The sequence below is a fragment of the Clinocottus analis genome, unplaced genomic scaffold (assembly GCF_023055335.1).
Source record: "Clinocottus analis isolate CAN_PGR_092001 unplaced genomic scaffold, fCliAna1.0.p SCAF_29, whole genome shotgun sequence".
NCBI lineage: Eukaryota > Metazoa > Chordata > Actinopteri > Perciformes > Cottidae > Clinocottus > Clinocottus analis.
Genome location: NW_027176031.1, coordinates 171386 through 199025, shown reverse-complemented (window position 1 = coordinate 199025; position 27640 = coordinate 171386). Strand labels below are relative to the sequence as shown.

The window sequence follows — 27640 nt, the reverse complement described above, 5'->3', positions numbered from 1 at the left end:
ACATTACAGTATTTAATTAGATGGTATGAATACTACATCTGCCAGGATCACTGACTCAATGCAGTATGAATCTTTAAATGTGTTTTAAAGGTCTAACAATTTATATGGATGCTACACAATCACCTGTTTTACAGGTAATTGCCTGGTCTATATTTCTGTGACAATAAAACAAACCTCAAAACATTTCTTATGCTAATTAGCATCTAAGTGACATTTGGATCTATTACAAACATTTAAATAAAAAAAGACAGCTTTGGTATTTACTGGCTCGCTGCCAATTCTTCCGCCTTTTCCCTTATCTGAGGTGAGACTTTGCAATTCTTTGGGCCGACTGTGTCACAGCAGCGCAGGCTGAGGTGCTGGGGATGAAGGCAGGCGCTATTAGTCTGAATGTGCTGCCAAGGTTGCCAGAGAGACAGAGTTGCCCTTTATGGAGCCATTACATGACACACAGGTGACCATACGTGTAGGAATATACCCCTTGTGCATTGGTTTTCTGTCTCCATCACTTGTAGCCATGACGAATTGTTTTTGTTTAAGTAGACTACTCAAAATAGACAGCTGCATCTTGTTTGCAGTTTGTCACACACGTCAATAAGACTACGTTTTTCATTCTGAGGAAAATTACTTTGAAGTAATGACGGGGAGGAAAACCATGTGCAGACAGATAAGGGAAAAGGCAAAGTATGTGTGTGAGAGTTGGTATTTATGTATATGTATATAGACTTGCACTAGAATTATATGTATGGTTAAAAAAAGAAAAGAGAAAGCATGCAGCAGCATAATGATGATAAAGGCCCGCGCTATATGCTTACATAAATACAAAAATTCCACAAGGATACGTAGGAGCCAGCCTGTGGGTAAAAGTAGACAGTAAGGAAATCCGGCTAAAAGCCCAAATGTGGTCGCCTCAAGCACATTCTGATGCCACCATAATTAACACTCATATTAATCACTGAATGTAGTGAATTATTGTGAGAGAGAATTAATTGAATTAAATATATCGACATGTTTAGGTTTATGTCCAGTGACCTATCCACCTGCCATTTAGAATAAAGAATACTGTACAAGGAGAGAGGGGTGTGGTCAGACAAACGTTCTAGTGTTTGCTGTTGTGTCAGAAAGACAAGCGTAAACAACCAGGTAACCTCGCTCGACACAACGGAAATGGGATTAAATGGGTTTTAGTGGTGATGGTTGGTAGAAACAACGATGACACTGGAGCACCTTCAGACGGCCAGCTGGCTTAGCAGGTTCCTCAACCTGAGCAGTACATTTCCATAGGAGAAGTGAAAGAGCTCTAACGTAACCGTACCTCTTTGCTGCCTCCACTAAAGCCTTCTCATCCGGCGAAGAGGCGTAGTATTCCATGTGACTGGAAGAGAAACCGTTTGCATGGGAGAACGGGTCTGCTCCCCCAACGAGGCAGTCTGGCTGGTCATAGCTGATCTGAACTGTGTGGCATAATGCCACCGCCTTGAGAAACAACAACTCATCACCGTCCTGGATGGAGAGGGAGGGATGATGGAGGAAGAGACATTATTATTTATTCTATACAGTGATAATGCATTGTAAATACAAGTGAGATGTGATTCAAAACCACAGCAACAGGTTAATTGGAGTGAAGAGCTTATGATGAACATACTGTGTGTGTTTGTACATTTGTATCAAATGCTGTTGTGATCCAAAATCGTACCGCACTAGTCCCAATCATCTATTGTTGATTACATGAATGGCTTGAGGCAAAAAAGACATCGCCAACACTTCAGGTTAATTAAGTCCCATGCTAGACTTGTGCTTGTTTGATGGCAGAAGTGAGAAGCGTGTGTGTATGTGTCTTCCAAAAAGAAATGAATGTAATTGGATTTACCAGGTGAGGCGTAGAACCATCTGGCAAATCGTCAGTCATTCCCTCCGGTGCCAGTTTCCCATTAACTTCTCGGTACTTGACTCCGTTAATTGAACATTCACGGAAATGCATCTCGTTTTCCGTCAGCGTGCCCGTCTTATCTGTAAAGACATACTCCACCTAGGAAACAGAGACACACACATAAGTACTGGCGAGGCAGAGTTCGAGTTCCTTTTTATCCGATGAGAATGGCAATTTATGCGTTCATTATGTACTTAAATAACAATTGAATTATAAAATAATTCAGTTTCAAATCCAAATAGGCATATTTGCAAAACAATAAACATTATATTAAACATACAGCATGATATCATGAATGGAAACTCTTTTCAGGTAAATGTGTATGTATAGGTATATGTATCTTCAATCCAATGCTACATGTGTGTTCCTGCACTTATATTCCTCACCTGTCCCAGCTCCTCGTTAAGGTCAGAGGTGTTGACCTGAGCTTTCTGGTCGGTTTCCTCGTGGTATAGGTCTAAATCCCAGCCAATGAAAAAGGACCCGAGGAACTTCTGCATTTCCACGGTAACGTAGAGCGAGATGGGGATGATGAAGTTATACAGGACCAGAAATGCCAAGAAGTCTGAGATAAACTTCAAGATCTAAAGAGGGACGAGGGTAAACTGTATTACAACGAGACACAGGAGGAGGGCCACGCAATGAGATCACAAACAAGCAGGTAAGATAGGGAGATAAAGATAGAAAGATAAATCAATGTCAACTGAACTTGACCTTTGACCATCAAATTCGAATCGGTTCACGACTTTCAGTTCAAGCGGACGTTTGTGCCAAATTGGAAGAAATTCCCTCTGTGTGTTTGTACACAATGACTTGCATTCAGTTCATGTTTTATGGCTTTAAACAGATCAATTATATATTGCATCCCGAACAGATTTCACTGATGGTGAGCCTGGGAAAAAAATTCACATCCAGCATCCGGGCTATCAGCCCTGGCGCCTTTCAGGGATGTGTGCTCTCCTCACTGCTCTTCTCCCTCTAAATGACTTCACCTCAAGAGACCCGACAAGAGACTCCTGAAGCTGGCAGACGACACAACGGTCATGCTGATGAGTCTGCGGGAGGTTGAACAGCTGACACTCTGGTGTGGAGCTGAACCAGCTCAAAAACGGGCAATTTGGAGGGAGCGTGGATATTGAATTGGGAGTATTGAATATTTACAGTTGATTCTACAGGGAATAAAAAGCAACAAATAAAAGAATAAAAAGAAGGATAAGTAAAATGCACGGAATGCAAGAACGTGTGAAAGTGACACATGTAAAAGAGCTTTACAATTCCAGATGGAAACACGACTCTACTGCTCCAACTGACTCCTGCTCAGCCGAAAGTACAACTGAAAGCTCTCGTCATCCAGACACAACTCACGGATAGATATTCGCCGTACTCGCTTTAAAAAAAACCCCCAAAAAAACGCCCGTTTTTTGTCAAGGAGTTTTTTCAGCAGCTGCGCTTTAAAACGTCTCTTCCTGTGTGATCGGCCCCTCAGTCTCCTCACCTCAGAATCTACCTCCTCATTCACGGAAGCGTTAGCTAATAACTTTCCACCGGAGCGTTAGCTAGCTGGCTAACGTCGCGTTCTCTCCTGCTGTGTTCAATGACTCAATTCATCAAGCTGTAGCTAACGTTAGCTAAGTCTATGTCAACAGAGCTCCTGTGTAACTTAACTTAGATATACCATCAAATATTATATTACCATGCACTCGCGCTCCCTTCTGGCACGCGCATCTGTTCGCAGTTCACTGAATATAAATACCCACTCCGGCCCCCCTCAAAAAAAAAAAAAAAAAATGGTGAGGGATTTTCATGCCTGGGACTGTGGGAGGAAGCCAAAGAACCCGGAGAAACCCCACGCTGACACGGGGAGAACATGCAAACTCCACACAGGTGGACCGGCCAGACCAGTATCCGAACCCTGGTCTCTCTTGCTGTGAGGCGACATTGCTAGAAACTACACCACTGTGCAGCACTAACTAATGGACATGGATATTGTAATCTTACTGCCTTAAATGTAGACATCATAATGACCGATAGATTTACTGAAAAGGGGAGGATACTGTGATGTGGAGAAATGCAATCATAGCTAAAAGGTATACACACAGTGGAACAGGGCCAGAAGGTTTCTGGAGCACCTGTTATACTAAAATGTGAAAACACTGCTATTAATGTATTGCTGGTATTCTTCTCTCTGTCTCCAGGAAGAAAAGAGACAAGCACACTGGACTGTGTTCGTTCCCCTGCTATCTTATACATCGAGGCTGCTGTTCTCGCCGACTGATTACTGTTGGCAGCTTAGTTGACTGTTGCCATTCATGGCAATATCGCTCTTAACCCCAATCACAGAATCTAGACGTACTAAAACCGCCCTACCAGCACCAGTCAAGGAGTCGGGGTGTGTGTGTGTGTGTGTGTGTGTGTGTGTGTGTATACACACACACATGTAGATTCAAGCGGGGGTTCATCTTTTTGTCTTCACTAACTCTTTCTATTAACTTCTATTGGCAGAAGAGAGGAAAAACCCATCATCATTTGCCGAGGTAAAAGCAGAGAAAAAATGATAGAGACAGAAGTGGAATGTCAACTAAAACCTTTGGGGATGATTGGTTGCACTACTTACAAAAGGCAGATCAATATCAATGCATTCTTGTGATGCTTATTGCAAAAACAACTTACCGGACTGCTGTTTCTCTCCTGTTCAGTCTTTTGGTTGTAGAAAGGCTCGTCCCACTTGTCTTCAGCCTGCCAGGCGTACTTCAGGATGGTGCTAAGGACGGCCTCAAACAGCAAGATGCCCAGGTAGATGAGCAGGAAGGTATTCATGGACCTGACACAGGAAAATGTTTTAAAAGTTTAATGTTAAGTTAACCACATCCCCAGACAGCAAGATTTCTGCTTACACTGAGAGTTAACATAAAGTGCTCACTTCTCTACAGCAGAGCGTTTCTGGGACTTGCACTTATAGTTGAGGGCCATCTTGGACTCCATCCCAGTGTAAATCGCCACACCTGCAACAATACATTTGGTTGAAGTAGTATACCACGTTTATGGGATGTTGGAACATTAGACTCTTAACAGACTCGTGCATGAAGTCATCAGAACATAAACAAACGCATTTTACATGGAACACCGTAGGTCATTCGCTCAAGTTCTCCATGTCAGACAATTACAAACATTATACATAAAGCCACTATGGAAGCATCGGGGCATTGCTCGAAAGGTCTTTGGTTGATAACCAAACTTCAGTCATATGATAAGTGGATTGTCCTAGTCATGTCAACTGAGTTTGGCTTGTTTAGACTATAGCTGTGTTGTGGATACGCATCATGCTTCCAATATCTACAGAAGCAATCTGTTCTAGAGCAGCTACATATCGTCTTTCTCTAAAAATCAATTCAACTGGAAACTTCCCATTGCAAGAAATCATGTATCCCCCTAGCTGCTAAAAATACAGTATATTGCCTGTATGTGTTGATTCTTAATAAATGACTATGTCTTTTATAAGTTTCAACTGTATTGTCTCACCAAAAATCTCTTTGGTGTTTTTCAACCTGGCTCCTCTCAGCAGCAAATTCTCCTGACCAAGCGCCCTGACATGAAAGCAAACAAAAACAGCATAAATACAGAGAAAGATGGATGTGGCATTATGATTTTGGCAGAAACAAGACACTGTAAGGTCTTGATATGAACTCAAAACACTCAACTATAGTCTATGAACCTCATACATATTCCAGATAAATAATAAATTAAATTAATTTAGCTTCCTCTGAGTGGTTATTCATTTCTTAACATTTCATAACCCTGTGCTAAAATCCTCATTGTCCACTACTGTTCCTTTTTATTGGACTCATGGTGTATTCTTGATACGAGCCCTGTCACTAATCAGAAAGCCATGTATCCAATTGCTCATCTTATTGGCCATGTCCTAGCTCTAAGCTTGATCACACAATTATTCATTCAATCACTCGCAAAAGCAGCTGAATAAATCCGGTCTCACCTGACGATCTCCTCTTCGTGTTGAGTCACCGTAATCCGACCGACAAACCTGGAAGACAACCAAAGGCATTTTAGTTGAGCGTTGTGAGATTGTGGCATGAGACTGTGACTGCGTTCACATGCACAAAGGCATCAGGGCTACTGGAAGAAATCCTGTTAATATGAGGAAGGCTTTCACATAATATGTTTATTACTAAGCTCTGGGGCGAACAGCTTCTCGTTAACTGTGAGATCATTTCTGAATGTTAACAAAAAAACAACTGTTCAAGCACAGGAGAAACTAAGTCAGTGGGACTTTATATTTTATTAAAAAAAGGATGTGCTACGACTAGGGCTGGGCAGATCAACGCATTACCGCGAGATTAATCTGGCAATCCATTAACTGCGTTAACTATTTGATCATACGTTACTGCATTTTTTTTTGCATTTTTTGGGGCTTTGGGAGGGGCTTTTTTCTTTAAATCTCTCCAGACGGCATAGTTCAGACCTGCGTGTCTTACGGCTCTCCCAGTCCAGCACGCGTGAAGTCAATCAAACATGAAAAATAAATAAATGAGATGCACGCTATGAATGCAAATACGGCTTTGCAGCAATAAAATCAGTAGTCTACAGGCAGGCTCCACGTCCAGATTGAAAGTTAATCACGCATGCGCAAAGCTCCTGACCCCGCAGCCTGATACACTATGGCAGAGCACTTTGAGTAAGGATCACTTCTGGATCTTTACTCTTTTCTCAAAGCGAAGAACTTTCCAGACATCACAAGATGTTCAGTGCACTTGTTCAAGCCAACACATACTGGACTTTTCTCACTGAGGAAGAAAAACTGAACTGGAAAAAATTAAAAGCAGTTATTGCTTTTGTATGAATTTGCTAGTTGCTGGTCTTTAACATACATCTTTAAGGTAAGCAATAGACTGAACATGGACACAAGAAGGAAAATCAGTAATCAGTTTATTTTTTTCAACTTTGCCCAGCCCTAGTTAGAACAAGTACAGACCTTCCTTTTCACTCTGCTGCCACAGTGATACTTTTCCTGTCTATATGCACATGCACACATGTAATAACACCATCAGCAACCTGGTGCAGTGAATACAATCAGGCTCCTCCAGCTGAATACTATTGAGGCCTTTATTAATCCTGATTTAAGAAGCCAGGTTTCTGATTATTATGACACTGAAGAAATCAGATTACCGTGCAAAGCTCACAATGGCTGGTTTAGTTAAGTGCATTTAAATGCAGCGAGTGTTAATAGAGCGAGGGAAACGGCGACGAAAAGAGAGGGGGAGAGGGAGAGGGACTGCGAACGAAACAAACTGCCTGATCTAGAAATACACCGATCGATCCTAAAGTAGCCAGCTGAGACAGACGAGAGAAAGACGGGTTGTTGAAGAGGCGATGAAGCCGTCTGAACTTCTCATCTATTTATTAACATACCTCTGACAGGGGCTTTTGACATTGCTTTAATCATATGGCTTTTAAAGTGGGTTCTGGATAACTCCAGGGATCTTCTATATTTGCAGTGTCACAGTTAAATAAATAGCTATAATAAAACTTATAAACACAAAAAACGTCTGGCAAAATGTTCCATTCTAATGCTCGAGTATCCTTTGTTTATTGAATGTGACTTGATGTTGGACTTTTAGTTCTCTCATGCTGAAGGTGTGTGTTCACGTAGGTACACATTACCTGTACAGGTCAGCATCTGGTTGTTGACACTCCACCACAGCTTGCAGACTCTCCAGTTGGGAGACCGACTGACACACTGCCGTCTCTGCCACAGAGAAGTGAGTCTACAAGCATTCACAACAAACAAATACAGTTGAGGCTGACGAAAGGCATGCCTTGTGGACAAAGATGTTCATGCTAAAGATAATTGGATCCACAGCCTGCTTTGCAAGAGAGGAGGCTGCAGCTTAAGTATTATTCTGACTATACGAAGGAGGGAGAATGTCAAATGTGGGGTGACTGTGTGATCAATCTGTTCACCTATTCAAGAAAACCAACAAGTGAAAGAAATTGCTGAATGTTTGAGTAACACAAGGAAGTGCAACATGGCAGAGCATCCACTGCAGAATCTGTACTGCTGGGAAAAGTACCGTATATTCTGACCCTATCCAAAAACAGCTGAGCTCCTTTCTTTCTTGAAACTTTAATACTTCATATACATTTGGTCAGATAAACCTGATCCTATTGTCCTGTAGCTACAGTATTAGCAGCTTGGGTTTAAGGCCTTGATATGTGTGTGCTACTGCAGTACTAAACAGTACAGCAGACAAACAGCTGCAGCTGAGAGCAATTTATTAAAATATCAAAAAGGTTCAAAGATTGTACAAACACTTATCTAGGCCAACGCTAAAAACCCACCATGCAGTATAAATAAACTGTTACAGAGGCACCAACATCTCGTTAGAGAGGTCATTGAGCAACATAGCCTCTGGCAGACTGTGGGGGTGGGGGTGGGGTGAGGACTTTCTAAATACAATATGTAAAACATTGAAATTATGTTATTATATCCGCATTTAAAGACATGCATACTTCTGGCACACTCACAGGCTGGCGTTAGTGAGCCAATCAAACTGTATTTTCTGACAAATCATTATATCAAAAAAAGATTAAAAGTGGTTATGTAAATGCGTTACGAGGAAGGAAATGCATTCACATTTTTGACAGGCCTCAATGACAAAAATGTAAACTCTTTACCTAAAATGCAACGTTTCCACTGTGCTGTTCGCACCACAAAAAGCAGTAAGAGTCTCTCTGTTAAAAGTTTTCAAACCCCAGATATTCTCACATATCTTTGCGCATCCCGGAAAATATTCTTTCCTTTTCTATGTTATGTTGTACATATTCTGAAATGCAAAATTCTTAAATAGTATTTTCGAATATTTTTATTTAAATTGTTACTGTTGTATGTCCCTGGTTCTTGTCTATGCACCAATACCCCAAAGCTTGATTTCTACTTGGCAATACACCGGATTCTGATATACTCCCAAAGCGGCACGCAGACAGACCTTAAGGTTGGTTTCTCCATCCAGGCTGGCGGTGGTGATGTGACAAGTGCCATCTGCACGGTCTGACGACAGCAACGCCAGGTCAGCTGGGAACGTCTCATCTTTAGCCACGCGAACAATGTCCCCCACCTGGACACGCAGGCGGATAAAAATCCACACGAAGATAAATACAAAAGGTCAATACTGATACTGTTTGAGTTCTACAGCGTCATTTACTTTTTAACTGTTTTGAATCAACACTTTAATGGTAATGTTACAAGTTAATTGCATTCTTTTGGGCATGGGTGTTATATTTAACTCTTAAATTTACATTTTTGTACTGGTTCTTTTTTTGTAAATTCACCTAATTGTTTTCATGGACCAAAATTTAAATACAGTTTGTCAACTAACCTTTTAAGAAAAGAACATTTGAAAATAGAAATAATGAATGATTCCCTTTTGGTTTCTATTTTTTCCCCCCAGCAAGTGACATATCACTGTTATTCAAGAAGCAAGTTGGAGTTAGTCTTGGCAAGACCAGAACTAACGTAAGCACCACAGATGCAGAATTATGAGCGCTGCTGCTACAATTTCACTCAATAAGTGGTTATCCTCTGCTTTTGTGTTTCACTGAGTGCTCTGCAAATGCTCGACACATACACAGGCAGCAGAGGAGAGACGGGTGAAGTGGAGGTAACGTTGCTACCAACAGGCCTGCTCGTGAACAACATGCTGACGGATTCTTTGTTTTGGAGTTTCAAGCTGAGCTAGACAAGAGAAAATTTGGGTTAAAACCGATCAGTGAAGCTGTTTTGCCCTCGCTGTTCTCTGTGACGTTTGCTGGAGGTGATAAGCCCCGGTGCGTTTTATGTGCTGCACAAATAGCCTTTTAAATGCTGCATTGGTTGTGAGCAAGTCATATGGTAAGTTTGAGGCAATTTGGCGTTGTGTGCTCTGATTAATGTGGCATGCAGATAGCAGATCAGTCACAATATTGTTTGCAACTTTGCTCACGGTGTTCCCCACAGGTACTGCACCGTGTCCAGGTTCTCAATAATACAAAAATAAATAAGTACATTTTTCTGTTAGTATTGTATCACAGTTAAAATGCATTGTGTCTAACATATAAAAGAGTTCTCTTTTCATTGACATTATTATTTTATCAATAGATAAAACAGATTACATCTACAGAAACCCCACTACTAGCAGGAATTTAACAGCCAGGTTTAAGGTATGTATGGCTGCTGGCTGCAAGCTGTGAAAGAGCTATTTTTAGGTACCTTTAAGTTATCCTCCAATAACACACATAATGCAAAGCTTTTCTTTCGGGTGTAGTGTTGGCCATCTTACCCTGATGTTCTTGGATCTTGTCTGCACGAGACTTCCACTGCGAACCACGAACACGGGAGCCCCGTTCACCTCGTTATCTGCTTTGTGCCTCAGCCAATCCTCGTAGCCCTACGGAGAAACGTGGTCAGTCATCGATCACATGCGGCAACGGGAGAGCATTATTGATAAGCAGGGTGCATGGTGGCTGGGTGAAGATACGGCTGGTCACTGATCAACTGAAGTGACCAATAGCTTATCTTTTAATATTAATGGCATGTTCTTTACTGGTTTGTAAATAAAGCACCCTGAATCAGGGGTGCAGCTTTTTCACATTTTAATAGACTTGACATTGTGACTAATGAAAATGTGTGGTTTAAGTTTTTTTAATCAGTTTGAATTCAAATAAATACTACACTAAGTTGAAACATTATATGTTAATTACGACTAATCTAATTTTAATGATACTGCATGCACATAAGTTCCCCATTTTCAGCCCGACATAGAGGAAACTATAATGTCCTTGTGTTCTCACCTGCTTTATAGCAGTTACTGTGATCACAAAGAAGAGAGGCAGGCCACTGGTGACTGGGGAAGTTGGGGTGTCTATCATTAACTGGAAAGACAAATATACACAAGGGTTTAAAGGGATTTTGAAAACAAAGTTGCACCAGAGACTCATTAAAAGTGGGCGTGTCCTGTCAGAGAGAAAACAAGTGAAGTAGAAAGACAACAGAGAGAAGTAGTGGCTAATGTTTCACACAGGAAATCCATATAACTTCCCTCAAAGGTTAACTGCTAGTTCTCTCTCTCACACACACCACAACCTACACCCACACACAGTCCAAGACTTTACATGGCTTTATCAGTGAAGTAACAGCTCTGAAGAGGTATCGAGGAATCCGTCAAAGCCTCTCTAGAAACGGTCAAATTGGCCGAGTAAGAAAAAAAGAAGCCCTCCATTCACTGATTTGCGACCACTCTGACTTCAGCTCCATTGACAAGGTGAGTGGTTAAAAAGAGAGCTTTTTTAGACAGAGTGAAGTCAATTACTCAGGCTTCACTACACAGGCCCAAATAAATCAGGGGAAGGCTGAACATTTAGAAGCCAAATTCTTCTTCAGCACGGTCTGACTGATGCTTAGTGAAGGCCTAACGCCCCAGGATTGCTGTGAAGACACATAACGTAGCATGTGGGTGTAATGTCTTAATACAGAGGCAGATTTGTCTTGCTACTGGTCCCTAGAAGTCGATGAGTCACTCACACACAGGGACGTGCGCACACACACACACACACACACACACACACACACACACACACACACACACACAGAGCAGGAGGACTGAGGTCGCACTTGACTCGTCACCATCTGAGAGGCGAACATATACCTGCAAAAAAATAAACAATAGTGTGTGTGTGTGTGTATTTGTGTGCGTTATTACCTGTACAAGAAAGATAATGAGAAAATAGAAGTTGGCTATCCTTCTGAACTGCTCAAAGAGATTCTTAGGGACAAAGTTCCAAATTGTGTACTGAAAAAGAAAGAGAAAACAGCATTTAGGAAAAAGCTGTAGGCTATCCGTGTAAAAAAAAAAAAAAAGAGAAAGAAGAGCCATATTTGAGACGAGGGAAGTTGTTATTTAGACTTGATGCCGATAGGCCTGCAAATTTGAATGCAATTTAGTCTACATGGTGATTTCTTCCCGCAAAATCTTCCTTCAAATGTTTATTCACAGTATTATTAATAGGATGATACGTGTCCCAAACTGGCACCGAATTGTGAATACTGAGGATGAACAAAAAACTTGTACCTTTACACCCCTTACTGTATTTGAGACTCTTTTAATACTTCATGAATTAAAGAACAAGTTTAACAAAAACAAATATATATACACCACAAATTAGCTGTTGAAGGATATTAGGTACAGTGGTCCCTCGTTTATCGCGGGAGATACGTTCTAAAAATAACCCGCGATAGACGAAATCCGCGAAGTAGTCAGCTTTATTTTTTACCATACATGTTTTAAGTGCGTAAAACCCCATACCACACACTTTTATACACTTTTCTCAGACATGCATTAACATTTTCTCACATTTCTCTCTTATTTAAACACGCTCAAAAAAAAAAAAAAAAAAATCCACGGAACAGCGAGTCCGCGATAGGTGAACCGCGTTGTAGCGAGGGACGAATGTATACCCGTCTGGTACATCAGACACAAACAACATGTTGATCACATTGTTGATGTAATCCTGTCACTGCAAAGCTGATAAAAAATATGGAAATCCAGTAATTGAAGTAATCGTTTTAGGTTTTGTCTTCAGACAAGAAAATGGCCTGTTTTCATCAGCGCCACCAAGTTTTAATTTGTCTCTTAAAGATGCATGACTGTAGAATCAATTAAAATCAGAGCCAGGTGACACCCTACTGTTGTTTTTTAATCAGCTAATTAATCAGCTAGTGGCAGAAAGCTTTGTGATCTTTTTGTTCAGTCAATTTTCCAACTGAGCTTCTAATCCTCAAACCAACACAAACCTTTTTTTGTCCGAGTGGTCCTGTTACTTTACCCTCATCTCTCACTATGCCAAAACCCCAAATTATTATATATTTTTTTACATAAATCATATCAACTATAGTTCTATAATTCTGTGGGGACAATACCACGACTGGCTTGAACAAAATTTGGTACCTTGGAGGAGATGATTCTGTTGTCAGCAAAGCGTTGCGGTATGTAGTGGCCATACTGCGGGAAACGATTGGCCACATAAATCGTCCTGGTGTCACTCTGATGAGGGGGGTCAAAGCCCTGAGGGGGGGCAGAGAGACAAGAAGAGGGGGGGGCGGGGCAGGAAAGAGCAGCAGATGGAAAATTAGAAAAAAGGAGGTAAAACGGTTACTTACATAACTCTTTTATTATAGGGGACATATTGATGTAAACAACTCCAGTCTATATGAAAGCTCTTAAGAAGTAGTGCAAAGCTACCGGGACAAAGTGTTAAGAAATGATGAACTAGTATAAACTATTAGTCGCTTATCTGATCAGCTGATTGACAGAAAGGACAACAACCCCTTTAATAATCAGTTAATTGTTTATTCACTTTTCAAGCAGGAATGCATACAATTTACTGGCAACAATGGAATATTGTGTGCGTTATAAATTATTGAAAAGTGAATACTTTTAAGTTTTGGACTCTTGATTTGACATAACAGCAGGTTGAATAATTTAACTTGAACTGTGGGTACAAAGGGAATGCAACATTATGACCTGATTTTAAAGGAAGTTATTCAATATCATTGGCATTAAACAGAAGTAAAAAAAACAACTGGAAGTCTACACAACACTACAATTTACCTGAGGTCAACATTTTGAAGGTTCACTTATTGCACAAGGTTGAAGTTTGTGTATTGTTTTTAAAGGCATTTATTATTAATATTTATCTGCCTGCTCTAAAACCTGATGTACATGAACAAAGATAAAAGTTAAAAGTATGACAAACTACACTCATAGTCTGGATCACAATATCAGGCACAACACAAAACAAGGTTGATTGCAGTGAAGTCCCCCGCCTTGTGGCACTCTTACACATAACCACAGTAACTAAGTCACATTTGGGTAATGCGCTGTGGTTATTCAGTTGCAAGGTGGAGGAAGCACGATCACTGAATTTAATGAAAACACCGGATACATCTTTCAAATGGAAAACAGATGCGTTTGTATCAGCTTAGGTAAAGCATGTCAAAAATGCAAAGAAAATAAAGTCTTCAGGACTGGTTAAAATCAGAAAGGCTTATAATATGATGAGCTAATATTAGTCATTCCATTACAGAGACCAAAACAAGAGATACACTTTTCCCTTTGCCTTCTTGCTCAGCTCTAACATTGTTTTATGGTAATTTGTTGACTTGACTGCTTTTCTAAGGAAGGTTAAAGCAAGTGCGTACAATCATTTGCAAATGTTCTATGACGTATGTCAAACACACACGCACGCATGCACACACACAGAGGAATGTATCCAGGCCACGTCACTCACTCCCAAACAGATTCACCTCTGTTCAGGGACACATGTAAACTATTACTGCCTTTCTGGTTCACTCCTAGGCTCCCCATCTGCTGCTGCTTTCTTATTGCTTATTCAAAAAATGCACCACAACAAACACTCATGCTTGGGTGAATAAAGTATCAGAATGGCAACAGGGTTAAAGTCTTGTCTCTTCCCTTTACTGATAATCTGGCTGTTGGTGTAAATATTCAGAGCTTCATTAGGTGGAATATTCTTCAAAAAAAAAACAGGTCTATACTTTGTATTTATGTAAACATGCTATATAAATGATGTAAACACCTTTTAAAAAGTGCATAATAAAAGATTGTATATCAATTGCCTCTAAATGGCTCTAAAGATGGCGACAGCTGAGCTTGAGGCTCATAGCTAACTATAGCTAACTATGTCTGCAAGGCCAGAAGAAGCTCTGATAACATAGACTTTATTCTCTGCTCAGGTAGACATTATTCCACTTTACATAGTTGTTTGCTGCTGTAGTAATGCTAAGTTAATGCCCTGAACAGCGTGTATTGCTCCTCTAAATCAACATCCTGCACCACACTCACATAGCTGCACATCCAGGTCTGTATTCATTACTGCTGCAGGAAACTGAGCCATGTGTGCACTGACAGACAAAGTGACATTAGGTCACCCAGGGGTTTCAAAGCTATGTATATTCACCAACACATAAATTATGGCAATTTCGTACTTTATAGAAAACACATTACTTAAATAAACATCTTTACATGATTACTGTGAGGAGCCTTGATGGTTGTCTGATGTTGGGGAAAATGTTCCCCATTCTCCACACAGTTTTTCAGACCAAGTCTATGAAGTCTGTTTAATAATTAACATCCTTGCCAACAGTAGCTAAAAAGGTAGCTCAAGCGCTTGCTCAGTTGATACAAAACATTCATGTGTAACTTCAAAAAAGACGTGACCTTGTGAAATTAAGGGAAGTTATAAGCCAACGGCTCTGAACGCGCTGCAGGGTAGCTTAATGTAGTTATTGTTGTCTGTGCTTTAGTGTATGGTGAATGGCACTTTACACTGAACAGATTCAACTGTGAGCTTCTGGTTCTTCTTGCTGAGCGAGAAACTGACATCCAGAAGACTGATTACATCCACAGTCATTCGAAGTTTATAAGATCTATGGCGCAAGATCGTAGTTTGGTTGACATGACAACATGTATTGGCGACTGTGCTGCTCTCTGGTGCCCATCACCACAAGCAAAGGTGTGCATAGTTAAGTTTATCCAACAGGGTGATGCAGATACATTTCAAATGCACCCTAAGGATCACCACAAAGACATCTGGAAGCTTAACCACAATGAGAGGACGGTATATGTCATGCTGAATCTTGGTGTGTTGTGAGGATATGCACTCACTTCAGCACACAGAAACACTCCAACTGAAACATCAATCTGTCTGCCACAATAACACTCACTGACATGTGATGTCTGCACCAAACAATAAATCACCCCACAAAGTGTAGAGCAACCTCACACCGCGATTACCTTCAAGACTGAGGCTTTAAATGTCCCTTTTTATTAGATGGCAAATGCTATGAATATTTACAACTGAAGATTTAGGGCCATTTACTGTTCGTTTGTTATATCCTCTCCTGAATCGACTTCCCTAAGCTGAGGTGTACGTGTACATCATTATAAAAACACAATTACATGTTAGATAAAAGAGTGTCATGCTGCATTTGGCCTAAAGAGCTTGAGGGAAACGCATACAAAAAAAGAATGGTAATGGATTGAGTGTATTAAATATACTACGGAAACCAACAATTCCCATTATTGAAATGATTTGTTTGAATTGATTATAGTCTGAATAAATCCTCTAAAGCAAGCTGTAACTTTTGCACTTACATGTGGGTTATACTTTTTTAAACAACAGCCTGACATATTTGAGGACCAGCAGTAACGATGAGCCAGAGACCTAACGTGATGTCTGAAGTGCAATATTTGGGTATTTGGGACAGCTTTATAAACGGATATAACGAATCGAATAGAAATGTTTGCAAACTGCAGATATGCATGACTGGCACATATTAGGAACACTTATTTCCGACTGATTCCCCCACCCTCCCCCCCCCCCCCCGACTGATTTTGAACACATTGGCAATCATCTTAAAGAGAATAACATGCCTCAGTCTCACTTTTTGAGGTAGTATATCAATGAAAATACAAACACACTGTAAACACTGCACAGCTGAAATCAGACTTTCATTTTGTCCCCTGGCTCTCGTGTCCCCATCAATCTGTAAACTGAGGGGTAAGTATGACCTGTATAAGGCCTCCTAGTCCCACAGTGCCTTAGAGGAAGCATTGCCTTGAACCTGCCAACAGATTAATGCATCACAACCGAGTCGACGCACTGAGTTGTATCACAGACTAATCAGAGCTAGAAAGATGAAGAGAGGGAGTTGCATAAAGTCAAAGTTCTCAATATGTTTCCAGCCAAGGACCCTTTAAATAAAAAAGAATCAAGAGCAAGTGGTGAAGGGAGAAACGTTCCCTCCAGGCGTTCGGTTCAGGAGAATGGCACGTAATTGACGTCACAATGACTTTGACCTTTGACCACCTAAATCGATTCAGTTCATCTTAAGGTCCAGGTGGACATTGGGCCTCCAGGCGTTCAAGAGAATAGACCAACCAGATGGAAAGATATCTGTACAACCTGAAAAACATAATGCTTCCAGCCACGGCTTTCGCTGGCGCAATGGGAATAAAAAATGACATTTAGTCCCAGACCGCGCTCCCGCGTTACACCCGGCCATATCGGCATGCTAACAAAAAGAACAAGTAAGCAGAAATAAGACACTGAGATATTTCTTAGGTTACATTATGTTGCTGCAGAGTTACATTTAGTTCTGCGTCTTTCTTATAAAACAATGTATTAGCAGAGATATTTTTTTCAAAGCATGCTCTGCATGTAATTCATTTATGTCTAGGCTTGTACATCTTCATATGTTTCACAGGATATGCAATACTGTCAGAATATGCAATATGTTGCTCTGGAAAGATAGCTTTGATTGAGGAATCTCTATAGGAATACCTTTAGAAAACTAAAAGTTTCCATGTCAATCTTGCAGAACAATATGTCAAAGGGTTTTCCCAGTTGCTGTTATTTGAGCTGTACTTATAATGCATAATCAGTATGATTTGGTAGATATGGACTAACATTTAAAGTCTGTCAGAATACCAGTTTGGACAATCTCGCCGTGTCCTCCTTTCTCCTAAATGTGGACCACTGTCACCAGAAAGGAACGGATAAGGAGTGATGTGAGAATGAACATAAAGTAAGTACTTTGCAGAGGAAGTAAAGGTCAGACAAAAGCCCCTCCGACAAACTTTTTCCATTAGGCCAGTTGCATTTTAATTAGGCTTTTAATTAACTAGTCAACTATAAGGGATGGGTCAAATGAACAGGGCCATCTCAAATTAGCAGGAGGCTACCATTCTTTTTTTATAGAAGTTAACTCTCTGCGGTGCTCTTTAAAAAAAGACTAAAATTAACTTTGTAAAGGGGAAAAGAACACTTTTTTTTAAAAAACAGACTGACGAACTTGCATCTGACCAATAGTCACTTTATCCCCAACTCAAAGTACAGGATATACTGAAGGACGAGGACATGTGAGCTTCTTCACACCTTAACATTGATTAAACTCACTGGCTTTGGCAACATCAACAGAGTAAGTAACGTGAGACTAATCTCATAACATGCATTCATTCATTCACATGGGCGACTCACATGCTCACACACCCAGAGCACCAGTCACACAACTCTCATTTAAACTGTGTCAATGCAGGTTATTATCCAAAATTCCCTAAACCTGAACACATAACCATTGCGTCATTGCAGCGTGATAGAGAAACAAACCATCCATTCCTCGAGCATAGCTCCAAACTCAGTGTGTCTGAACTGAGGAGAGTGAGCTCATGTGTCGCTGAGCTGCTCACCAAGGCGTCGCCACGCGGCCATGTTTGTAGGCAAACAACAGGTGATTACAGCAAATATTACAGCACATACAGGATACTCTCGAAGGGTTACTTTCATTATTCAAAACCGGTTAACGGTCAGTTTTAGCCAGCACTTATCGACTTATACTAAGAAATGAAGAAAAGAAGGATGTATAAAAGTTAAATCCAAATTTAAAAAAAAAGTTAAAAACTATTCGAAGCAGCTGTTCAAATTACTTAGTTGTCTCTCTTGGCACAATTAAAGAAGTCCCTACATGAGAGAAGCTGAGAGCAGGCTGGTAGTGAACAGAGAGTTAGCGACGCTGTTAAACTTTACCAAGTTTTACGTGGTTAGCCACCTCGCTAGCGTCTTTGAAACGGCGAAATGTGGTTAAAAATGAGAGCAAACATTAAATGAACTCACAACTCCAAGTTTATTATGAACCCAGTGTGCTTGTTATGAATGTTTCCTCGAGCTCAGACGTCCTAACGCGTTAGCTAAGTGGACGGTAGCGCCCGTTAGCGTCACCTCCACCTGGCTGTCATCACGCAACACGGTTTGGTTTGGTGGTTAGCTTGTCAAATGTGACCGGAGTAAAGTTTTCATCGCTTTCCCCAAAGCCACCGCTGTTCTCATGCGATAGCTAACGGGTGCTAGCGTCGTGAGGAAGGTAACGCGGGAGGTTTACCAGCTGCTGTCGTATCCACCGGAGCATCCTCAACAAATACGGTGTGAAGTGGTCAGCGCAGCCGCTAGCCCCGCGCTAGCGACTAGCTACTCCAACGAGAACACGTCCCGACCCAGAGATATCTCCCCTGGAAGGCAGCAGCTCTTCTCGGTCGCATTACGCGACACATCCGCGCAGTGTAACATTAACCGTGCAAACACAACAATAATCCAGTACTTCCCATTCCTCGGTAACGTCGGACTAGTGATCCCTCCCCCCTCCGGTAAAAGTGACAGACGGCTGGCCGTGGAGTCCCTGCGAGCTCTATACTACATCTCTGTTCTGCCACGATCAGTTCGTCTTCCTGCCAGCACACAACTCTGTGCAGACACACTGGCTGCTGCTCACGAGCGGCCTCTCAACGCCCCCTGCCTGTCTGCATCCTCACGAGAGAGAGAGAGAGAGAGAGAGAGAGAGAGAGAGAGAGAGAGAGAGAGAGAGAGAGAGAGCTATGCATATATCTATCTATCTATATATATATATATATATATATATATATATATATATATATATATATATATATATATAGATATAGATATAGATATAGATATAGAGATATAGATAAAATATTGCCCATGGAGAGCAAGAAGCACATTTTTGAGTCAATCTGTCCATGGTTAAAAATGAATAACATATGTAGAGCGACAGGGACCATTCAAACCTATGATGAGTAAAACATTTGAAGAGGATGAATACTTGTGGAGCACATAAGACGAGTGCTGTAAGTACTCCTTTTTGTCTTTTTTATACTGTGCTGATGGCCCTTGGCGTACATCACATAATATATCGCTGGGTTGCTATTATATTGCAGTGTTCACTGCAATGCAAACTGCTATACACCAAATAGTGATAACACAGGGCTCCAAGCAATATCAAGATCGCTTACTGGGCACTTTTTAAATTGTTGAATACTCTTTGAACCAAAGCCAACCGAGTGCAGACTTAACGTGTATTTGCTTGCTCAAAATGTTTTTTAGATGTCTTAAGCGAGAGGTTATTTGTTTCTCATCCCCTGCAGTAAGTCTGAACATGAGCTGCACCACTTTAAATCATTGTCCCTTGCTCAATCGAGACTTCTCACTCTCTTTGATTGATTGTGTGGTTCCTTTTTTTAGAATGAAAGTGTATTTATATAACCACGTAGAACACAAAATAAAATAATACTCCCCACAAGGGAACTCTTTTAGGCGGATAACACATGCATTTGCCTTCCTTCTAAACCTCTCAGCGATGCTATCCACTCCCCCTGGTGTCCCAGCATTTCTCTTGTAAAGCGTCTCACATAAAGTGAGGTCATCCTTGTATTAGTGGCTTTATCCCAGTGATGAATCCATCCCTGTCCCCTCTCTACTCTGAGACACGTTTGCAGTACATCTGAATCGGTCAATAATACAAAGACACTATGATACTGCACCGGGGGCGGAAGAGCAACGCTCAGACTCTTGAATATCTGAATAAGTAAATGCAACTGCTTTCTAAGTTGATTCAATATGCTTTTTATGATTGAAAACAGTGACATTGAAGTGATCAATGGCAAAAGAAGCGGATACATTTGGATCAGAACAGCTGCAGCTGCCCTGCAGTAAAGTGTCTCCCTCTCTCTCTGTCTGACTTCCTGAATGAAAAAGTCAAACATACAAATGTATTTGCATGTTTTTGCATAATTCCCAACATTCATGTTTTTTCTTAAGGTGCTTGTAAGTTTCTTTTTAAAAACCATGCAGGCCAATGAATCTCAACCAAACACCACCAACATGAGTTTATCTCCAGTATTAAGACAGCTTTAGGCAACTCTTTGAGTCAGCAGAGTACAGCACTGGCTGCACCACAACATCTTGGGTTCAAGTCCATTTCATCTGTCATGTACAATAGCCTGTGCCACATGTATTTTTTGCAGAAATATCACAAATTCATCTTAAAAGGACAGCTTTACTAGGTAATCCTCTACCTGTTTGTGTTTGTGTTCGAGCCCTCAGATCAGCCGCCATGCCCGTGTGACCGCAGAGTAATCTCCATAGGTTTCACTGATTTACATAACGCCACTGCAGCAGCAACATCTGGTAGCTCCCAACTCACAGCTGGATTGAATACAATATGCTCGTCTTTGATGTGAGAGGATGACAGTGGTGTGTTGTTGGTGTTGAAAAAGTCACATCTCTAAATATTCACTTTTTGAGTGGCTAAAAAACGAAACCCTTCCCTGATCAACCCGCTAACTCAGATGTAGTCTTTAAGGATTACAAGGAAACTAAATGTACATTCACTTCATCCTTCTGTTTTGAGTTTAATGTTAAAAAATCTCTCTTGTTTGAAGTCTACTGAATCTCTCCCTATTCATCTTGAAATCATAGTTTCATTTATAAGCTTCATGAAGCACAAGTCAGATCATGTCCCGAGGTCACGCACAGTTGTTGCCGCTTGAATTGCTGTACGCTTAATGCATGTCTTTGTGCCTCAGACGGGGGACTGCTGGCCAGTGATCCATAATGCCCTTGCTGTCTGTCATTGTAATGGATGGCGAGGCACCAGATAACGTCTGGCGGCCTTCCCAGTTCTGTATTGAATTTAATTTCTGTTACACTGCAATCCAACAAGTGCTTGTCATTTAAAATACTCCAGCCCAACAGGTTGAAATGATCACCATACTGCACAGATACAGTGTGGCCTGTGAGGCCTGTGTATGGAAGGCTTTTGCATAATGATACATGTGTTTTGAGGAACCTACGTTAGCTACCTGGAGCATGCAACAGTATTCCCATGCAAAAAACTGAATAGAGAAGTATTCAGGTATTAACACCACAGTGTAAAAATACTCCATTGAAAGCAAGTCCTGCTTTTTCTATGCAGTACTCTACTAAGTTACTTTCCTCCGCTGCTTGTTGATGTGAAGACCAAACAGAGGCATTCATTATTAATTTAATTAATCATTAGGAATCAAATACGTTCAGAATTGTGTGGAATTTAATAGTAATATGGCGTGTAAAACATGCAATATAAAAAGTTATTTTGCAGGATATTACCAAATTTCCAGATAATATCTAGGCTCATACATACATATTATATAGATGCATTGCTCACAAAATTAAACTTAGTCTTTGTAATTAATAAAACTTATTTATTTTGCAACTCGCGAGTGAACGGCACCTTACGGCAAGAAAGCGATTAACTTTGACAAAAATCAACAAATATCCCTATCTTTACAAGAAGAGAAAAATTGACGCAGATGAACATGCTTCAAGGAGACAAACCAGTAAATCTTCTGTGTTATGAGGCAGTGTCGGTGATGAAGGAATACAATGTGAGCAATTGTGCCCCAGACCACATACAGATATGTGAGCAGGTGTGCCCCAGACCATATACAGATATGTGAGCAGGTGTGCCCCAGACCATATACAGGGTATGTGAGCAGGTGTGCCCCAGACCACACACAGGTATGTGAGCAGGTGTGCCCCAGACAATATACAGGTATGTGAGCAGGTGTGCCCCAGACCACATGCAGGTATGTGAGCAGGTGTGCCCAAGACCACATACAAGTATGTGAGCAGGTGTGACCCAGACCATTTACAGATATGTGAGCAGGTGTGCCCCAGACCACATACAGGTATGTGAGCAGGTGTGCCCCAGAACATATACAGGTATGTGAGCAGGTGTGCCCCAGACCACATGCAAGTATGTGAGCAGGTGTGCCCAAGACCACATACAAGTATGTGAGCAGGTGTGACCCAGACCATTTACAGGTATGTGAGAAGGTGTGCCCCAGACCACATACAAGTATGTGAGCAGGTGTGCCCCAGACCACATACAAGTATGTGAGCAGGTGTGCCCCAGACCACATGCAGGTATGTGAGCAGGTGTGCCCAAGACCACATACAAGTGTGTGAGCAGGTGTTCCCCAGATCATTTACAGGTATGTGAGAAGGTGTGCCCCAGACCACATACAGATATGTGAGCAGGTGTGCCCCAGATCACATATTTCACACAGGTTGTTTATAGCTCACAACTATTTGTTGGACCAGTTTTGTCCTTCTTTAAAGGAAGCTTTGAACAAAGTTAATAATGTGCATTTGATCTTTGTCTATATTTTAGTTTTTTCAAGTTTCATCTCTGATAGACTAATGTGGGTTTCTTAATTGTAAATGTATTTGATTTCTATTGTGACAACAGATACATTTGATTACTTATATAAATGCATGCACAATATTTTTACTCATAAATAAACAATAATCTAATGCAAAGACAGGTTATTTAACAATATTTTAGGAAGTAGTTTATACAGTGTTAAAGTTACAACCAGCCCTTTGAGAGCAACCGTAATGCTGATGTGGCCCAGGGGGGAAATGAGTTTGACACCTCTGCCCTATTGCCAACAAGATATTATTACTGATGACTTTATGATTAAATCTAGTTGTAGAAGAAGAGGAAGAAGAAGAAGAAGAAGAAGAAGAAGAAGAAGAAGAAGAAGAAGAAGAAGAAGAAGAAGAAGAAGAAGACACTACGTTCCTTTGGTGCGATTTTGCAATACAGCTGTCCATTGCTTCACTCCGTATTGGACTGAGTTAATCCCGGACTGTTTAACCATGCTGCGGCTGATCCTCTTGGTAAATACACCAGCACTAAGTGGCTTTCAATCATTACCACCAAGTATCTCCAACAGTACTAATAGGCTTAGGACAAGTTCTCCCTCTCGGTGTATAACCGCTATGTAACGGTTGCTTGCTCGGGCGCCGGCTACCACTTTGTATGTGTGTATATTAGTGTCTGTCTTGTTGCATTAGCATGACCATCTGTCTCTCTCTATGGGGCTCCGGGGAGCCGGGCTCAAATGGGCGCCCTGCCTCTTAGGGAAATAGAAATGAAATGGATTGGCTTTTTGGATGGGTGAATCAATACACACTGGCCATTAGTCTTGAAAGAATAAATAAATAACCCCCCCTTTTAAAAATTAGTACAAGCATTTAGGCATACAAAAACAGTTTTGTGCGGTTTGTATTGAATGATGAATTAAAAAAAGCAATGAGCATCCTGGGAATTTTAAAAGGGTATTCTTGACATTATATTAATAACAATAATTTATTGGACCAAAGTAAAAGCTGCGTTGGAGATCTGAAATGTGGTGTGAGTCTCCCTCTTAAGGACAAACTGAGGTGTTACAACTATGAGACGCAATTTACAGGAATGCAATTTGTAAACGTTTTAAAAAATTAAAAGGTTTTCAGGTGTGTGTTTGTATGTGTGTGTGTGTGTGTGTGCGTGTGTGTGTGTGTGACTCCAACTTACACACGATTCTTGGAGGCAGTCGGTCACAACTTGATTAAATCACTGCGGCTCTCTTTTGTCTGTATGTGTGTTCTTCACTGTTGTGGTATTTGTGTGTGTGTGTGTGTGTGTGTGATACTCTCTCTCTCTCACACACACACACACACACACACACACACACACACACACACACACACACTCTCACAGTGAGAGAGAGAGAGCGTGTGTGTGTGTGTGTGTGTGCGTGCGTGTGTGTGTGTGTGTGTGTATGTCTGTGTGTATGTCTGTGTGTATGTGTGTGTGTGTGTGTGTGTGTGTGTGTGTGTGTGTGTGTGTGTGTGTGTGTGTGTGTGTGTGGTGCCAGGTGGGTGGTATTGGGTTTCCTAAGGAGCTACTAATCCTTCACCTAACACCCTGACCTCCTTAGTCTGTGACCCGGGGAGACCGCAGGAAGGCAACTCTTCATCCACTCCACTGGACCTGGTCATGGATGACAAATCGTGTGCCTGAGTGAATGTCAAATGGATCACCGCTGAATGAACCCCAATCTGTATGAATAATCCACGTACAGCGAAAGGGGTTTTTCATTTTGCTGAGAATAGGCACAAGACGGGCTCTGCAGAGTTTTCAGTTTGGAGAATGTTGAGTGGGCCGGATACAGTTGAAGGGCAGGGAAAAGGAGAAGCTTGATGAACTAGAGAAGCAGTTTTTTTCTCAACGACAAAAGTAAATATTTAAGGAATGGTGTTGGTGGAATTGAGAGCATTGGAAACGCTGGCTATTTCTACTTACCTACTTTCGTCCAATTTGGTTTCAAATGCACGCTCTTTCTCCTGCTCTTTCTGGATCAGTACTGCTAGGGAGAAGACTTTTGCTGTTTTGCTGTTGAATTTAGATTCCTCACTTCCTGTGAATAGGAGATCCTGTCAATTATAACACCACAGTGTGATATACCTGGTGTCAAGTAGGAGGCTCTTTATTGCTACGGATGTGTTCTGTAGTCTGTATTGATAAGACTGGTGTACTTTTACAACAGAATCTTCTCTCAGGTTAACTCCATGTAAAGACCTTTGGGATGCCTGTGCTATTCTGCTTTTTTTCTGATCTGCTTCACTTCTGCCAGGACAAGCAGCCACTTGAAAATGCCAACGCTCGCCCCTCCATCATTCTGACAGACACAGACACACACTTCCTGAGAACTTTGGTTCTGTAATAAACTAAATGAAAAGGACTTCAGATAGTGCGAGGAGAGACACTGCTGGTTTAAGGGGGAACATGCACACGTATACGTGTGTAATTAACTGTAATGAAGCCTCCAAAGTTGACCACGCGTTCCTTTTCCTCTCGAGGAGATGTGTGTTTGTGTGTGTGTGTGTGTTTAGTACGAAGTCACTGTGGCAACATTTTCGCTCACAACGTGCGTCTGCCTGCGTGAATGCGCAATTGCGTGTTTGACGTTGCCGTGGTAATGTTGGCCCCTGCTGACCTTGGCCTTTCCGGGCCCCTATCCCGTCTCTCGGCTCCCCAGCTTGTGGCTGGCTGAGCGGCAGCTGGTTTGGACCAGTGTGTCTGTATGAGTTCAGACATGCTCAGTGGCATCTGGTTTGTTTTAGCTGACAGCTAGCTTAGCGCAAAGTTGTTTTGGGGCGGCAGAGCGCAGATCCTTCACCAAAGTAATAATGAAGGTACATTACTCCACTGGAAGACAAGTGCTGTCATAATTGTACTCATTTTAATTACAGAGGTATGGCCAGAACATGTATTTAAGTATTACATGTTTATTGTGACATATATTATTACTATTGACCAGGCATTTTCATGGAAGTAGCATTTTAATGGTTGACGTAAGACTAAACAGACTTTTTATACTACATACTGTTCATTACAGACTTTTTATGAATTGATTATATGTTTTGTGACACATCCTTGATCTGCAAAGTAAAAATCAATATGTCTTTCTATAAAGGAAAATGTATTTGAGTAAAAAGTATATTTTCATCTGAAATGCTGAAGTAAACAGTGGCATTAAATGTAAATACTTTGAAATTGTACTGACTTTTCACTCCTGTCCTTCAATGGTACTATATAATGATGCAAAGGTTCCAGAATATAAACACCGCACAGTAATATTGTCGAGACAGAAATCCATTTTCTTTCAGTGTTTCACAGAGTAAAGAGAGCTGGAAACACTCTGACTGTTTGCAGAAGTACTGAAGCGGTTTTGGAACAATTTGGTCATTGTTACAAGAGAGAGTAAAGCCTGAGTTTGTGTGTGTGTGTGTGTGTGTGTATGTATGTGTGTGTGTGTGTGTGTGTGTGTGTGTGTGTGTGATACAACGGCCATCCAGGAGGTCACAGGTGTGCAGCTGTTTGTATGTTTGAATGTTATCAGGAAAACCTCTGGTTGAACTCTCGATGGATTGCTTGAATCTGAACTAAGACAGTAAGTGTGTGTGTGTGTGTGTGTGTGTGTGTGTGTGTGTGTGTGTGTGTGTGTGTGTGTGTGTGTGTGTGTGTGTCTGTGTGTATGTGTGTGTGTGTGTGTGTGTGTGTGTGTGTGTGTGTGTAGAGGACTGAGCCAACATCAGGGTCATCAATCATTCCTGTTCAACAAGACTTGCAGCACTTTTTTTGTCCCCACCTTCATCACAGTGTGGATTTAATGATTGAGTAATGATACAAAAAATAAGCAAAATACTTGGTTTTCATGCCGTGTAGAATGTATGCTACAGTATTCGAGAGGACATCTAACATCCTCTCTACCTTACAGGCCTTTACAGCCTCCATGCTGGAGGCAGTAAACCTGTCTGTCCATCAGTGATGATAAGCCCTCTAATAGGTCGTTCTGTTTAAATGACAGGTCTTTCATCTGTGTGTCTGCCCTCTCCAGCTACATGACTTTAATGGCCCTGACATCATGTAAGCCGGAGCAGCTGGCTGTGTGTGTGTGAGTGTGTGTGTGTGCGTGTAGATGAACGGGGAGGTGTTGGTACCTGCATGATGGTGTGGCTTTAATCCATGTTTGTTCTGCTCCGGCACCAGGAGAGAATGTCCTCCACACACACATGCGGCACACCTGCAGCCTCTTACACATGTGCGCGCGCGCAAGCACACGCACACACACACACACACACACACACACACACACACACACACACACACACACACACACACACACACCTCCCCCCCCACACGCACACACCCTCCCCCCTTCCCTCTCCCCACACACACACACACACACACACACACACACTGGACTCGAATGGGTTGTTCCTCTGCATTCATGGTGTTGGCGGTGCATAAGGAAGTAGAAGGAATTAATACTTTCTGTTTGTATAGAAGTACATATTTTATCATCAGAAGCACTGATTGTGATCCTCAACAGGCTTGGCAACATATTGTGTTTTATA

General features: G+C 41.4%; 1 protein-coding gene across 7 annotated transcripts in view; it reads right to left on the bottom strand.

Moving 5' to 3' along the window:
- The window catches only part of atp11b (ATPase phospholipid transporting 11B), a 51081-nt gene extending 31794 nt beyond the window's left edge, over positions 1-19287 (bottom strand). For all 7 annotated transcript variants that reach the window (XR_011078403.1, XR_011078402.1, XM_068593161.1 and 4 more), the window contains exons 1-14: positions 18936-19287; positions 12925-13041; positions 11680-11769; positions 10772-10852; positions 10261-10368; positions 8932-9060; positions 7607-7710; positions 5922-5969; positions 5450-5514; positions 4851-4932; positions 4601-4751; positions 2317-2514; positions 1871-2029; positions 1316-1503 (exon numbers count right to left, since the gene is read on the bottom strand). Coding sequence is in view for 5 of the 7 variants with exons in the window: in XM_068593161.1 (XP_068449262.1) it covers positions 1316-1503; positions 1871-2029; positions 2317-2514; positions 4601-4751; positions 4851-4932; positions 5450-5514; positions 5922-5969; positions 7607-7710; positions 8932-9060; positions 10261-10368; positions 10772-10852; positions 11680-11769; positions 12925-13041; positions 18936-18962 (1547 nt within the window). In the remaining 2 variants the exon portion in view is untranslated. The remainder of the gene's footprint in view (positions 1-1315; positions 1504-1870; positions 2030-2316; positions 2515-4600; positions 4752-4850; positions 4933-5449; positions 5515-5921; positions 5970-7606; positions 7711-8931; positions 9061-10260; positions 10369-10771; positions 10853-11679; positions 11770-12924; positions 13042-18935) is intronic.
- Positions 19288-27640: the final 8353 nt, after the last annotated feature.